Raw genomic sequence first — 15,372 nt, 5'->3', positions numbered from 1 at the left:
CTCATTTAGATGACAGAATAATTTGAAAACGACAGCAAAATGATGTGCCTGTGAGCATGTTTTGTGACAGAGCTACAATTCAAACTAACCTTGACAAATCAGTGAAGTGACTTGAAGAAAGCTGGATGCAGATTACCAAGAAGTCTGAAGCGCTGCGCTCCTACGGTAATAAATAGCTGCAGAAACACGGCATGGAGAACTACTGGCAGGGCAGTAGCACTGAATAAGACAATCTAGGAATAATATTCCCTGCTTCTACTTTTGTATGAGCCCCTAATTTCCCTTAGCTAAAATAAATATAATATTGGAGATTTGTCAGGTTGTTGGAGAAAAAGAAAGCAGAAGGATGAAGACAGAGAATAATAAAGAAACAAAGCTGAAGACATGTAGTAAGATAGAGGGAAGGAAGATTCAAACTCAACAGTCAGAGAAGTGTTCACAGAAAGTTAAACATAAACCAAATTAAAATGAAAGTGGATTCAATCATCTGGTCTGGGGGCACATACATTTCCCAAGGTCTATATTATGATCTGGAGAAGAAATCTTGGCACTTGTGTTTTGTCCCCAGATTTGCAACGGTCTAAAAACTGGAATTAAAAAAAAATGTTTTTATTGTGCTAAATGCCAATCATTTTGTGATCCACAATCCTTCATCTGGGAGTAAAATCCTTTCAACAACAATAGGAGCAGATGTTAGCCATAGTTGACTTCTTTTAAGTGTCCCACTTCTGCATTCAGGGATAATGAGAATAAACCCTCCATATCCCACACCACTATTGTGGGGGAAAATTCATTGATGCTTTTGAGGAGCTTAAACACTACTCAAAAAAACCCCCACAATAACCTAGTAAAGAAACAGTAATAAGAAAGAACAGAAAGTTGACAGAGCTATAAATATCTTCTAAATAAAGAACTTTAAAATTAATCAAAACCAGAACCTACTGTGAACAGATGGAAAGCAACACATAACAATTACCAACATCTTCAGCATCTGTTCTCAGTCATTCAAAGCTAATTCTACATTTAAAAAAAACCCAAAACTAGCTGTTTAGCATAAACCAGTTACTACTGTAAATCTTGTTGCGTTCTAGTTATCCTTCCCTCCTTAAACTCTTAGTGAATTATGAAATGTGCCAGCCACTTAGGCACGGAGAAAGAAGTCACTTAGGGAACTGTTAAGAATAGCAATGACTGTGAATAACCCCACAGATGCAACCTGAGAAAACATTTTCACATACAGAAATTGTTTTAGCTTTCACCTCTAGGATTAAAAGTCACTGTCCCAGCCTCTCACTAATAAGGTCAGTTTTGGGCACCTCCAATGAAGCTGCCATTTCTGGTGGTTTAAATGATGGGGACACCTGTCCTCCCAGGAGCTAAACTGGGAGTACAACTCACCTCACAGACATTACCAAACAGCCTGCATGTGTTAGCAACCTTGTCACTTATTCACCTGGCCCAGGTTCAAAGCACTGACCTAAAAGTGAAAGCTTCCCCCCAGCCACACATTCCCAACCAAGAAATTAAAAGTCCATCTTCAGTACAAGGTTATCTTTCATCATGAGTCAGGCTAGAGGAGTTCCTACAGTATTCCACTCAGAAGACTTTGCAATACTGAGGCTTTTAATTAATAGTCACCACATTGCTAAGTGGTGACATAGATCAGTGTTTTGCAAGTCAGCTTTTTCTTGGATGTGAACGTCTATTTTTGCATTCTACTTTGTTCATTCACATTATGTGCACCAATTCTTGAAAAAAGATGGTCACAAACAGCATCCAGGCAATATTCTCTGAGAACTCCTTGTCCAAAAGGCAGCGTCCAGTTGTCTGACAGAAGTCCTGTAGAATTCATTCTAGATGGAGCAATGGGGAGCAATCCCATGTCGTTTGCAATGATCCTACCTCTCCATCTTATCTCCTACTTCAACAAAAATATGCATGACATCATTTACAGTTATAGACTACCTTTCTGATGACTCTACTCTCTTTGCCTTTTATGTAAATTAACATGTGTTTTAATCAGGTTCAGATTAGATGTTAGGAAAAAAATTCTTCACTGAAAGAGTTGTTGGGGCCTGGAACAGGCTGCCCAGGGAGGGGGTTGAGTCACCATCCCTGGATGTGTTTAAAAAAAGGGTAGATCAGGTACTATGGTTTAGCATAGGACAAGAACAGTTGGACTTGATGATCTTAAAGGTCTTTTACAACCTAGTGATTCTGTGATTAATACCCTGTCATAACAGAGTTAATACCTCTGAATTTTTTGGATTACATACCATTATTCAATGCATTAAAATGCTCAAGTACAAGATTAACACTACAGAATGATAAATAAAGGGTATAATCTGTGAAGTAAACATGAAGTTCTCAAATTACTAAAAAATTTCTGAGTTATAATAGCCCCTGTATTAAATTTCTTTCTCTCATGAGAGAAAAAAGACAGACAGTGAGTAAAGACTCAACATTTGAGTCCTTACTCTTCCAGTTTTTGGTACAACTTTTTTCGAGTGAAATAACCTCTTTACACATCTTTCCAAAATCTTTACCCCACAGTAAAGAAGAAATGTAAATATGCCCCACAGACTGAGTTCTAAATGCAGAATCATTTTCATCTTTTAAAATACTGCACAATCACTCAATTTTTAGTCTCATGTAAGTTTAAAACACTGCAGCAAGCAAAAGAACTTTTACTTCACAAGACTCAAAAAATAAATATCAGTGGAAAAGGTAACTGTGAATCAAGTATACTTAGAAGAGGGTTCTTAAATCGAAGTAAAGCTTTAAAAATAAAACCAAAAAAAAAAAAAAGAAAGAAACTAATGGAACAATACAAATGGAAAGTTTTGAATAACCTATTTTTGGTCAATGGCTTTTGTTTTCTTTTATTTTCAGATGTTCACTTTGTATTTCCCTTGAAGGAAAACTTTATGGACATGTCGATCTCTTTCAACAGGCTACATTGTTTTGAGCATTTAATAATTTAACAATTAATGGATCATGGGAGACTTTTTTATTTATTTTGTTTTTACATGCAACACTGCCAAATTTTGCCCTTCCAAATGTCTCCTACTGAAATCTGCAGAAATAGAGAAGCCCAATGGGACCTGTGTCTTTTGCCAGAGACACAATTCTCCCACACAGCATGGCTAGGAGCATCCAGACTGAACTTCTGAGAATTGCCAAATACTCACATGGCACAGAAGTATTTTCCTCTAACAGGGTAACCTAGCTTTAGAGCATACTCACCAAATATTTTCTGTTCCAATACACTGCACTTTGCCGAGGTTGAATTTGCACTGTAAGACCAGGAAATTCTAACATTGCAACCTCAAGTAGTATGGCTGTAGCAACTAATATCTTACACAGCATTCCTCATCACTTCACAACATAAAACTTTAGAGCCCATACCTACAAATAAATAAGTTGATACCCAGTTGTGAGAGCATTAAGATAGATTTGCCACTACACTGGCCAACGTTGAGTGCAACAAATAAATGCGATACACATTTTTTATAAAAGCATTAATGGGCTCATTAAATCACTCATGCAATAAGATGCACTGCATTTTTGCATTTGTACAGAAATACATATGAATGTCTCATAAAGTGATACCTCTCCCCAACTCTTTAGGCAGGACACTAGGGCCCTAGGCAGAAAGCTTGCAGAGCCTAATGAAGTGTGCAGGTTCTGTTAGAAATTCCAATATACTGATGCGTGCTCCCAAACATCTCTCACACACCTTCTCTCTCTTGCTTTCTACAAGCTTTCAGATACACATCCTGGGTGACCAAAATCAAGACAACTGATACTTTGGAAGGCATAGTCAACTAACAGAACAGTGAGCTATTTGCATTCAGGTGCTTTCTGGATGACTTAAGCATAGTAATATTTGGGAAGTCTCACCATAAGCACTAGTTAGAGCTATATTTAAGGCGCACTTTTTGTGTCTAACTACTGAAACAAGAAAAACGAGGATAGAAAAAGGGATCCAATGAAAAGTTGAACTGTTATAGGGTCAAAACAAATGCACTCATGTCTACATGGCTCAGGAGGAGTTAATTCTGCAACACCACCTCCCATCCACCACATTTCTACTTCACAAGAGTACTGGGAACTAGAAGGTATCTTCAGAAACAGATTCACAGTAAAAATGCTAACAGTTTTGGGGAGAGAACTATTACAGTAACTATAAAAGATTTGCAATCAGACATTTTCCTGTTTTTTCTCTTCCTGTATATTCTTTTCCAACTGGCAACTTCAGAACAAAAGCATAATCTCTGCTATATTTGCCTCTCCCTGTGGAGAGTTAAAAATAAAGAACAGGTAATCCAAAAAGGGTCTCAAATACTATGGTGGATCTGTAAAGGACAAATCTACAGGTGTGCTTTAAAGGTGAAGTCTATGCCCTTTATACTGCCTGGGGCTTTCCCTCAGGAGTATTAAGCAATGAACATGCATTGCCACTACCCTATCAGTGCTAAATGAACATCTTTATAATGAGATCGTATCTTGTCTTCTCATTTCCAGTCTGGGGTCTTCCTTCCATCAGCTGTGTCCTACGTTGCTCCTCCTGGTTTCCCAAGAGCTTCTGAACTATCACAATAGCCCTGGCTAACATTTTTGTTTCAGTAGATACATATTTAAATGACCAAATACTATTTAGAATGAGATGAAAGAAACATTCACACATTATAGTATGGAAGGAACTAAAGGTATGCTCTCTGGAAATAGAAGGATTAATTAAAGTAGGCTAATCCAGGATTTAGTTGACTGGATTTCCAAATGTCTTTCCCTTGCTTTCTCTGTTGATTTTCTTCACCATGCCATCTTTATCCACTAATTGTATACTCATTGTCAGGTGAGTAAGGAAATCCATTATAAATTGTTCAATACAGTCAATAGAGAGTGGCATAAAAGTATGTTCCCATCCAATTTATAAACATTCTTTGAAACACTTCCTAATCAAAAAAGCATGTTTTCTGACTGATAAAGCTAAACAAGATTTTGAAAGCTTTTTCAATTCCACACACACACATCTTTAAGCCCCTGACACTAATAAATGATGGGGAAAGTATGTCAATAGTCAGAGCCCAAGATATTTACACAGTAAATGTTGTCTTTGCACTGTTATGTGGTGAGTTTGAAGATCACCAAATTTAGTTCCACATGTAATCTAAAATAAGGTTTCAGTAGGAGGTTCTTAAAAAGAAAAGAAAACCTCATGCATTAATTCCCAATTATGCAACAAAAAGCCCTTCTGTGACATATGTCAGGTTACCCAATGCAGTATTTCTCAGTACAAAAATCATATAAACTGTCCATGTTAATTTTCTTGGTACTGTAATAGATGATTTAAAAAAATAATTTTTATTTCAGACATATTCTAAGAATCTGTTTTTAAAATAATTGGGTAACTTCTGCTGTTAAAGTTAGTAGTTAAACATCTCTGGTTGATTTTTGTTAAGCTCTATAGTAAATGCTATCTAAAAACATTAAAGTAACATTTTCTAAAACATTCAAAATATCTTGTAAACCAGCAGATTTTCAGAGAAAATCCAGGATTCTTTAATGATTTTTAGTGAGATTCACTTTCCTAGATTATTGAGCTTACCTTAAAAACAGAATAAAAAGCAAAACATCACTCAGGATTTTTGGATGTCTTGACTACATATGAATATCCAATTTAACAAAGTAACCCGTTTTCAAACACTTAGCAAGAATAGATGGGTAAATAACAAACAGTGATGGCTGTAACCACTGAGAGCATAAACATCTGTGGTTTAGACAGTACAGTGTTTGTGATAAACACCCTGCTTTGGCAATTAAACACACAGTTCTTTGTTTATAGCATATCTATTCTCAACAGGAGCCATGCTGGGACCTGTGCTTGGTTGTGGAAATGAAGGCCACAGGCAAAGCAAGCAAACCTCAGCTTCATGTATGCTGTTTCATTTGTCTTTTAATACTTAGGCCAGATAGATGATAAAGAAACTCCTCTAAATGAAATAACGCTCTGGAGTTACACAGGGGTTTTTTGGGTTTTTTAGCACAGCTGGGTACCAGTTTTCTTCATACTAAAGAATGTAAATGGCTTAAGTCTTGCAGCAGCGCAAAGCTACACTTGTGCCAAGATTAAACATAAAACAGAGTTAAAAAAAAATATATCACTTAATGCTAGATGGTCAAGCCTTTCTGTGAGTGCCAAAATAGCATGCTGATTTTCAGAGGTGCAAAATAGACAGAAGTTCCTGCTGACGTCAGTGGAAATGCTTGGGTGTTCAACACCTATAAAAAATACGAGCGTTTCCTTAGACACTTAAGGAATAATCACAGCTGCTAATTTTAGACTACGGTTGTCACTTTCCTCAGACTCCTGCTATGGTAGTGGGGACGAGCAAAGGCTTTTCTAGGGGGCAGTTCAGAATAGAAGCCGTGTGCTCTGCATTAGGTTCTGCTAGTTAGCAAATTAATGGAAGGCTGGACTGATTTTGCTTACAGGATTTTGAAGAAAAATAAGAACAAGCATCAGATTTCAAGTTGAGAGGATTCCGACAGTTCAGAGCAGCTGTGAGGAAGCATTTGAAGTAAATGGGAAAATATTCCTCCTGCCAGTACAGTAAACACAGCACTTTCATCTGTAAGCCAGCACATAGGTGTTGCAAACACTGTTTTGGAGATGAAGCCACGGACAACATGATGTGTCCTTACAACGCAAAAGGAGGGAAAACTGGTACCAGACACAGGAGCAGCAGTGCCTGTTCTTGCACTTAGGACATAAAATCAGGACTCGTTTCCTCACCTGTCTGCACACGTTAGCCAGACAACTGTCAGCTTCTGCTTCCCTCTGCACAGGCAAGTGTGTTTCTATGAGCTACCATTTCAATTGGCACCAATTCTTAAAAGCCTTCTACTACCTCTGTCTCTGTGGATGCTCTGTTCCCAGTGAGCACTAACACCTGCCCTGTAATCCTTTCACACCAGTAGTTTGGGGATTACTAGGACCACACTATCCTGATGAGTATTGAGGAGTTACTTGTACTACCAGCAGGAAGAGCTACCGCAGAATATGTACAGCAACAGTCACAGAGGGCGATCATAACACTGTGCTGGTTAAATGATGTGGAAAGAGGTAACTTCAACCTTTAAATACTTGCCCAATTTTACAAAGTAGAAAAAGAGCATCGTATAGCACCTGCATAACTATGATCGGCTTTATGCATCAAGTGTCTCAACATGAGGCATATTTAAAAGCAACAAATCCATTGATACCATAAGAACGAATGCCATGCACCCTTATCACAGCGTTTCAGGAAATGATGTTCTTCAAACACTGAAGACTTGAAAATCACCCCAAACTACCAGGAATGAAATTTAATTTAGGAGGAAATGGAATGCTTGATGTAAATGCTGGTATCAGCTGAGAGGCAAGAATGTACAGCCATAGAAGACATACTCACTCAGAGTCAGCAACTTTTCACTGCTTGCAATACAGGAATACTGTGTCAGTTATACATTGTTTAGCCTGGACTCAGAAGAAATTGTGCTTGGCATTAAAGTCATCCACAACTCAACTTTGACAACTGTGTAAGCACTTTTATATTTGTTTGCTTGCAAGGATATAAAACAACATGCAGAAGGGATGTCTTTGGACTTGGGACAAAGCTAAGCAGCGCAAATTCCCATCTAATTCTATTTCACAGGCAGGCTTCTTCCTGCATCATGTCCATCTGCATTCCAGATATAGATCCAATGCATTCTTCTGCAGTATAACTCCTAAAAGATTACCAACATCTATGCAGTATTCACCATTCACAACTAAAGAAAATCCTAATACACTGTCTCACTGAAATTAATTCAGTAGAACTGTACAGTGCAATACAGAAATTACTGTCTAAACATCATTAAACAGACCAGAATTTATGCAACTGTTATTACATTTATGTTAGGCATTTAGTATGAATTTTTTTCCATCATACCCTACCAGCAAAAAATATTCAAAATTCAGTTTGCAGAGAACTCTCTTAGTTTGATTTGGAAATTTGTGATGTAATCATAATATTTTCTTACTGGGGTTCATTAATGTACAGAATATACCTGAGCCCTACTTTTGCTTACACAAGGCTACAAATTTTATGAGCGTGTATGTATTCCCTGTGTACTGCAGTCTCAGGGCTGAAGATCCTGTCTTTCTCTCCAGGAACCCAAACACAGATCCACAGCAAAATGCAGACCTCCTGCCCCCAAGAGATTATAGGAAATTCCACTGCTCAACACACAGCTTTCCTCTAGCTCTTAAGCACCTTGGTTGCAGCTTATAGGAACCCACTTAGATCCATACTTTCTTCCAATCCTTATTGTCTTACTAATTGGATCAGTGTATCTGCAGACATTTTACTATACGAATTTCAAGGGAGGCTGTGGTGCTCATCTCTAAGTGTAGGTAGGAGGTAGCCTCTGCTCCCCATTATGAAATGGTTATTATGACTTCTTTTCATGCCTGTACAGCTCTGGTGCAGGCAGATATTTGGGGATGAGTAGCAATTAACAGTTGAATTGGGACTGTAGGAATTATCCATTTGACAACACTAACAAAATCATACAGAACCTTGAAACGGGTCAGCACTGAGAGGGCTGTTTGAGTTTAAATAGAAAATATAATCTTGAGTAACGTCTTGATTTCTCACGCTTAGTGTTGATAAATAAAACCTTCACATTTGAAAAAAAAATAGTATCCCCAGAAACATTTCTAGTTAAGTAAATTTCATAATAGCTTTCTTTGAATGTTCCTTCATATATCAGCACGACAGTATTCAGGGCCTTCTCTAACTGCACACCTTACTGCCAGCTTCCAAGACAGAATATGAAGCATACTGACAAAATTTGATCGTTCCACTGTGCTTTCAGCATGCTCCTCTCAAGCACCATTCCATCCAAGTAACATCAGCAAGAGGAATTTAACATGTTACTATTTTAACAAGCACTAATCTCTGAGAGGCCAATCGTACAGAACAAGCCATAAACACATCCCATATTTCTACACAGAGTCCCCTCTATCCTCAAGGCAGCTCTTCACAGGACTAGAGAAACAGCAACTCCATGTCCTTCTGTTTTACCAGCATCTAATACTTAGGACAGTTGCAGTATATGCTGAAAAATCAAGGAATGCCCTCTCAGTTAAAAAAAAAGTAAAGTAGGTCCATGCATTGGTAACCAATTTCTGAGTCAGACCCTATATGGGGCCATCTACCACTGAGGTCACTTAAAGAGCACCCAGGATTTAAAAGGAAATGACAGATGGGATTTTGTGTGTGTGTACTTCATACTAGAGATTTTTGGCATCCACTGTTTGAAAAGAAAATTCTTGATGCACCTGGGAAAGAAGCATTTGCAGGGCTGAAAGTTCCTGTTACAGTAAGGCACACTGCATTTCTAGTGACATACATCATCCGGCAAGACGTTCTTCTATAGAAGACAGTCACAGTACTGGCTGAATACTAGGAAAAGCCTAAAAAGGTGAAATTTTTTGCTTTTCTAACTATTAGTGGTAATAGAAAACCCTGCATTACAACCTACAGAATTTCCAAGGCAACTATGTTATCCTAATTCTGCACATAAAAGGTAAAGGAGGCTGAGAATTGCAATGTAGGACTCAGCATAGCGTATGACTTTTCCACTATCATTCTGCTTTAGACCTTGAAGGATTTTCCTCCTAAGAAATTAAATCCATGCCTGCAATTTGTCCTAAAGGTACTCAACCCAGGACCCCATCTTCATAAAAAATATCCAACAAGTAACAGGTAAGTACTAGGAATAAGTAATGAGAAGACTGATACTCTCTTAGGACTGTAACTTTCGCCTCCCTCACCCCTCCTACATTCACTGCTGGTTCTCATCCAGACCCTGGTCTGGTTGCTCACTTGCACACAGGAATCCCTGTGCCTCCTCAACAATCCCACTGGTATTCCACGTGGGTAAAAAGTGTCATCTCATTGAAAACCCTCAGGAGATGGGTGGTTTCTTTGTTTGCTGTGGGAGCTTAATCCCAAGGTTGATTATTCAAGGAAACAATTTTGCACGATCTAAAAAAAAACCCAAAAAACCCAACCCAGACAAAAAAAAAAAAAAACAACCGCCAAACTAATCAATCTCCCTAATTTCAATAAAATAAAATCCCCAAACCCATCAAATTTTATTATCTCCAGTAAAAAGGAAAGACCTAGGCTGGAATGCCCTGTACACATTGTAGATACTGCTGTACTCTCCATTACAATGATTTCAATCTAGAGCCAGTAAATCCATGAGGAGTGGTTCTACAGTACTGAATTCTGCTGGTGGCACCCAGCATCTCCTACCAACATTTTCCTGCCTTACATTTCTTTTTCATTCATTCAGGTTCGGTTATTTCTCTCCTCCTCTTCCTGGATGAATAAAGCTGTTTCCTTCCACTACTTCATCTGTCTTTTCAGTCACCAGCCAACTTATTCCAGGAAGAGGTTTCTGATACGAAATCAATTTAGATTCCATCCATGGAAGACCACAGAAACTTCAGAGTGAATTCAGGACACTGACTGTAACTCTATTTATAGACACTGAAGTCAGACTGAACACAAGGTCAATGTCTCTTTGAGGCCGCAGTGAACCTCTCAAATCTACCAAAGTTGCAGCCACACTAGGAAAAGAGCGATATAACCCATAATTCATAGTCCTTCTGGTTTCTTCCAAATATTTTGCCATACACGTGGCCTCCAAATGCTTTTTTTGTTGTTGCTTGCAAGGACAACAGGAGCTGTATTACCAACCAAAGGAGGTAATGCACACAAATCCTTGCAGGTCACACTGAAAATGTAATCTGATAGGTACTGCTGAAGACTAGAAAGAGACACAGCTTCTTTCTTAAAGAATCTTTTCCAAACTCCTCACTCATGGACAGCATTCAGGGTGATTGAGGAGATCTTGCATTCACAAAGAGTACAATATCAAGGGAAATAAAATCTCTGAATTTTCTTGTTTATTCCATACTAGTGTTAAAAAAAAAAAACCACATCAAAATGGTCAGAAATTGCCCTGACACCTACATTAAAACTCTTCTGCATTAACAAAACAGTATCACCAAGCCCACATGGCAAGCTAGAATAGGCTCATTCATCTATAAGAGTATCTGGTAGGCAAGGAGTGTGTTTCCAGTTCCTTCCTTACAAGTGGTAAGTAGTGCAACAGTGTCAGAGACACGTCTGAATGACTAGAGGAAACACATACGAAATATGTGGAGCCTGTTCAGTGCTTTACAGTACAACTGTCCTGAAGAAGGGATCACACCTGTTTCACAACCTTCAGATCTTTATCCAGAAGGCTTAAGATTGCATTGAAGAACTAACAAACCATATTTCACATCAAAGTTAAAAAAACCACCCTCCTATAATACTTATGGCAAAAGTTACAAACAAGAAAGAGCACTGTTTAACACACTATCAACCTTAAGTAGCATGAGCAGTTCAAACATGTTGCAAACATTAGCCTTGCATTTTGATTAGCATTGCTGTCCTTGGTTTCCTAAGCTAAGGGACACCACATTTTCCTATCTTCCTTTTAATTATACTGAGAAAAAGGCTAGTGAAAACTAAAAAGTTCGTGGGTCTGGGGTTTTTTTCGGTTGGGGTTTTTTTTTTGTTTGTTTTTTTTGAAACTTAAGAAATAAATTTCTGGAGAGAGGAGAAAACAGATTGTAAGTCTTCCACTATCAGCTAGTATGATTTTTTCCTTCCATTCCAGTACAGTCAGGTAGGGATTGAAAGACAGCTAATCACTAGACTGACTTACCCTACAATCAACCACTTCCATCAGGTGTTACAAATATCACTGCTGTCCTCTTTAGGAATGGGAAAATCAAGGTCTGAGGTGAGCTGACCTTGCCTAAGGTTACAGACCAGAGTGAAGAAGAAAATCCTTCAGGCAGACTTTTATATTTCCAATACTTTTTGATTTCCATGTGGTACTGAAGAAACAAGGGGCCACTTCCATAGATCTTTCAACCACTGTTTAAGTGCAGGTGGCCAGTGGAAGCGTATTAGGTCAATCAGCAGATTTCAGAGGATTCCAATCTCATGGTTCCCATCAACATGTTCAAAAGACACCAAGGTTGTGGTTCTCTTATTTGTCCCTACCAATGACTGCATGTTCATTCAAAATACATTTTTTCTGTTATTTAGTCTTTCTTCAAAGTTGCTGCCTTAAATTTCCAACTATGTGACCCTGTTTTGAGTTTTCACCAGTAGGGTCTGATGCAACAAATGGTCAAATTGCTGTATTCTCTTGATTTCTTGATCTGACACGGGCTAAATGATACCCTAACCAAAGCATTTGAATTGGTGTTCACATTCACAAGACAGAGGTAAGGTACAACTCATCCTCCTTCCCCATAGTGTACTTGATATTTATTCTGACATCTCCAACCACCAAGGAACCTGGATTACAGCAGACCATAATACTCTATGAACCATGGTTATAATTAGGCGTCACATCCATTGTAATCCTATGGACGTCATCATGTGTTACCAGCATCTGTTGACAGATCTCATACCAGGCATATCACTGAAATGGCAAGTCTGGAGAGGGCAGCCCACAATAGAAACAATGGCATTTATTTTTGGTTTGTTCCAAGACTGTCTAACAGAAAATATATGCTGCCAACTGCCAGGGCTCTGCTGAGATCACTTTTCAATATTATATTACCAGTTTGAACAAAGATCTGTGCCCAAGTATCTGCAATCCCCTCCTAAGAAATAAAGAATGCACTTTCTGCAACTGTCTTAGCACCAATTAGAAAAAGATAAAAGCCTTGAAATATTATCAGGCCCATTATCATGAGAGTACATATTTTGCATCTAATAATAAATTCAGACTCTTTTCCAAGACAAGAAATGAGGATCTCCTTTCCTAAATTCTATTTAAATGTGGTATCACTTCAATATTAAAAATAAGCCCTGGGAACTGTCAGCATAAAGTAGCAAAGCCACACTCACTCTATCCTGTGGAAGGAAAGTCAAGTCAGCTTTAATTTATCAATGTGGAAACCTGAATTTCTGATGACATACTGTCTGCTTGGAGGAACAGAAAAAAAAGAGTTTTGATGGGGTCTTATGCTAACTACTCCCTGCTCTTCTGTAAAAGCCAAGAGCAAACATAAGGAAACCTACACAATCTAAAATGACTTTATTTTCTATCATTTATCTGCATTGAAGGAAACTTGTATTAGAGTGCTGACTAACTAGTAACCAGTCCATTATTTCTTTATTTTGAACACAACATTCTCTGAAATGCTGGGCAACTCAACCCTAATCAGATGTAACCACAACCTGCTGTGGCTGAGCAGTTTCAAATCACTCAAGCACTTAAGCACCAAGATAATTTACATTCTCATTATAAATCAAAAAATAATAGTTTGCCATCTAAAGAGTGTTGAATTAAAACAAATGTCAGTGTTAATGAGTACAGCTTCATAATTGGTTAGGAGTTGCAGCAGCTGGTAGATCAAGGAAAGTGAACTTCAGCCTAGCCCAGAACTTCTCCCACTGAACTTGTACAGCAGGCTTGGAACAGGTGTGAATGTAGGGAAGTTAATAAAACCAGCTGAATGCCACAGCAGGAGGAAAGCTACAAGTAAAAACTGAGAGATTAAATGCCTGCTCTACAGATTTTAATGGAAAAGTAAACCTACTGGCCCCAAAAATTCTAACCAGCAGATAACCTTTTAATCCCAGATCTGCCAACTGTGACTTCATTACCTTTTACACTAGGAAATAACAAATTCTTTACAACATTTCATATCTCTATTTTCCATATGCTGCTTAAACCTCAGTGTTCTGAAATTAGATACTGCAAATATTACTAAAGCACCAAGCCATTGACAAGACTGCTGATAGGATTAGAATCTCTGGCTATGTTCAGAAAAAGAGCACAGACAGTACTTGCTAGCATAACAGTTTTTCTACACCTAAAAAGGCAGGAGGCATTTTCTCTACAATAGTATATTCCAATGAGTTCACAAAGCCCCTTCCCTGCCCCCCGCCCCAGGCAGTGAATTGGCACATGGGGAAACCTGGTAGTGAAATACAGTTTTCCAAATCTAGCCAGGATATTTTTGTAAGCAGCATTTTCCTTGTCAGTTCATCCAGTCACAACTAAGAGCGAATTCTGGTAAGAGCTGACTTGCCGAATCAGTTTCAAAGTTGGTTCTCAGAAATACTGCAAAGTCTTTTTGTATACCAATTTTGAACCTTCTCATTCATCTCAAAGTTTATAACTGCAGTTTGCTGTTTTTGAAAAGCAATGAGGCACATATGTCAATTCAGAGTCTGTGTTCTGAAAAGAACACCCAGGAATTGAAGTTTAAAATTACTGAAATCTTTATCAGTAATTTACATATAAATATAGAGGTACTGACAGAGTATTTCCAGTGTGAGATAAAGAAGCCTCTCCTGACTATCATAAATCAGTTTCATCTTACATGGGTTTCACTTAAGAACCAAAAAAGTGAATGCTTTCTCCAAGTATGACATTGTATTTATTTTTTATATACGCTTCATATGATGTAACATACATTCCCTTACAAAGTTAGGACCCCTTGCTGCATAGCCCTGGGAGCTCCAGGTGCAGCACTGCAAAGCGAGGACATCACGCCACACAGCAGCACATAGACAGACACACACTACTTCATTTCCCGACCTTCCTTTGCTGTTTCTCCCATGCGGGGTCCAGGAGCAGGTCCCTGTCCCATTCTTCTTCTTGGGTCATGTACTCGTCTTCTTCATAGTTGTAGGTGTACTGCATGTTTGTTTCTATCTGGTTCATGCTATTCATTGCTACCTGGTGGTCAGCTTCAGCTGCTGAGACCTTTTTTATGTATAATTTTTGAGCTTAGTTTACTTGCTGGTGGGTTGTAGGTAGCAGTGCCCTTTTTTTCTTCCCTTTTTTCTCTTTTTGCAAGTTGACAGGGAGCGAATACCGGTTCTTGCGGAAAGCAGAGGCTGAAACTGCCAGGTAGGTGCTGACCTTCCTTCCCTCTCTCTCTCTCCTGCCCTCCTTTCCTTCCCTTCCTCTCTCTCTCTGCTCCCGCTGCTGCAGGTCCCTGCGGCTGACCCTGCGGAGAAGCCCGGGGCGGCTCATTGCTGCGGCTTATTATCCCCGCCGGGCTGTCACGTGGCGGCGGCAGCGACGCGCCCCCGGTGCCGCCAGGGTCGCCACCCCCGCGGGCGGGACGGGCCGGGGCGGGGAGGAGCGGGACGGGAGCGCTGGGGCCGCCGCACCCGCCGCTGCGCTGCTTCTGTACGGGGAGGCGGGGCTGCCCGCTGAGGGGAAGGCTGGCCGGGGGCACTC

General features: G+C 39.2%; 1 protein-coding gene across 1 annotated transcript in view; it reads right to left on the bottom strand.

Moving 5' to 3' along the window:
- Nucleotides 1-15,135, bottom strand: part of ACTN2 (actinin alpha 2) — a 71,917-nt gene extending 56,782 nt beyond the window's left edge. Inside the window, exon 1 of the mRNA XM_084261502.1 lies at nucleotides 14,722-15,135. Coding sequence (XP_084117628.1) covers nucleotides 14,722-14,856 — 135 coding nt within the window. The 5' untranslated portion in view covers nucleotides 14,857-15,135. The remainder of the gene's footprint in view (nucleotides 1-14,721) is intronic.
- Nucleotides 15,136-15,372: the final 237 nt, after the last annotated feature.

This window comes from Gallinula chloropus (assembly GCF_964237585.1).
Source record: "Gallinula chloropus genome assembly, chromosome: 3".
Taxonomy (NCBI): Eukaryota; Metazoa; Chordata; class Aves; order Gruiformes; family Rallidae; genus Gallinula; species Gallinula chloropus.
Note: the sequence above shows the minus strand (reverse complement) of the source record. Positions and strands in the feature narration are given on the sequence as shown.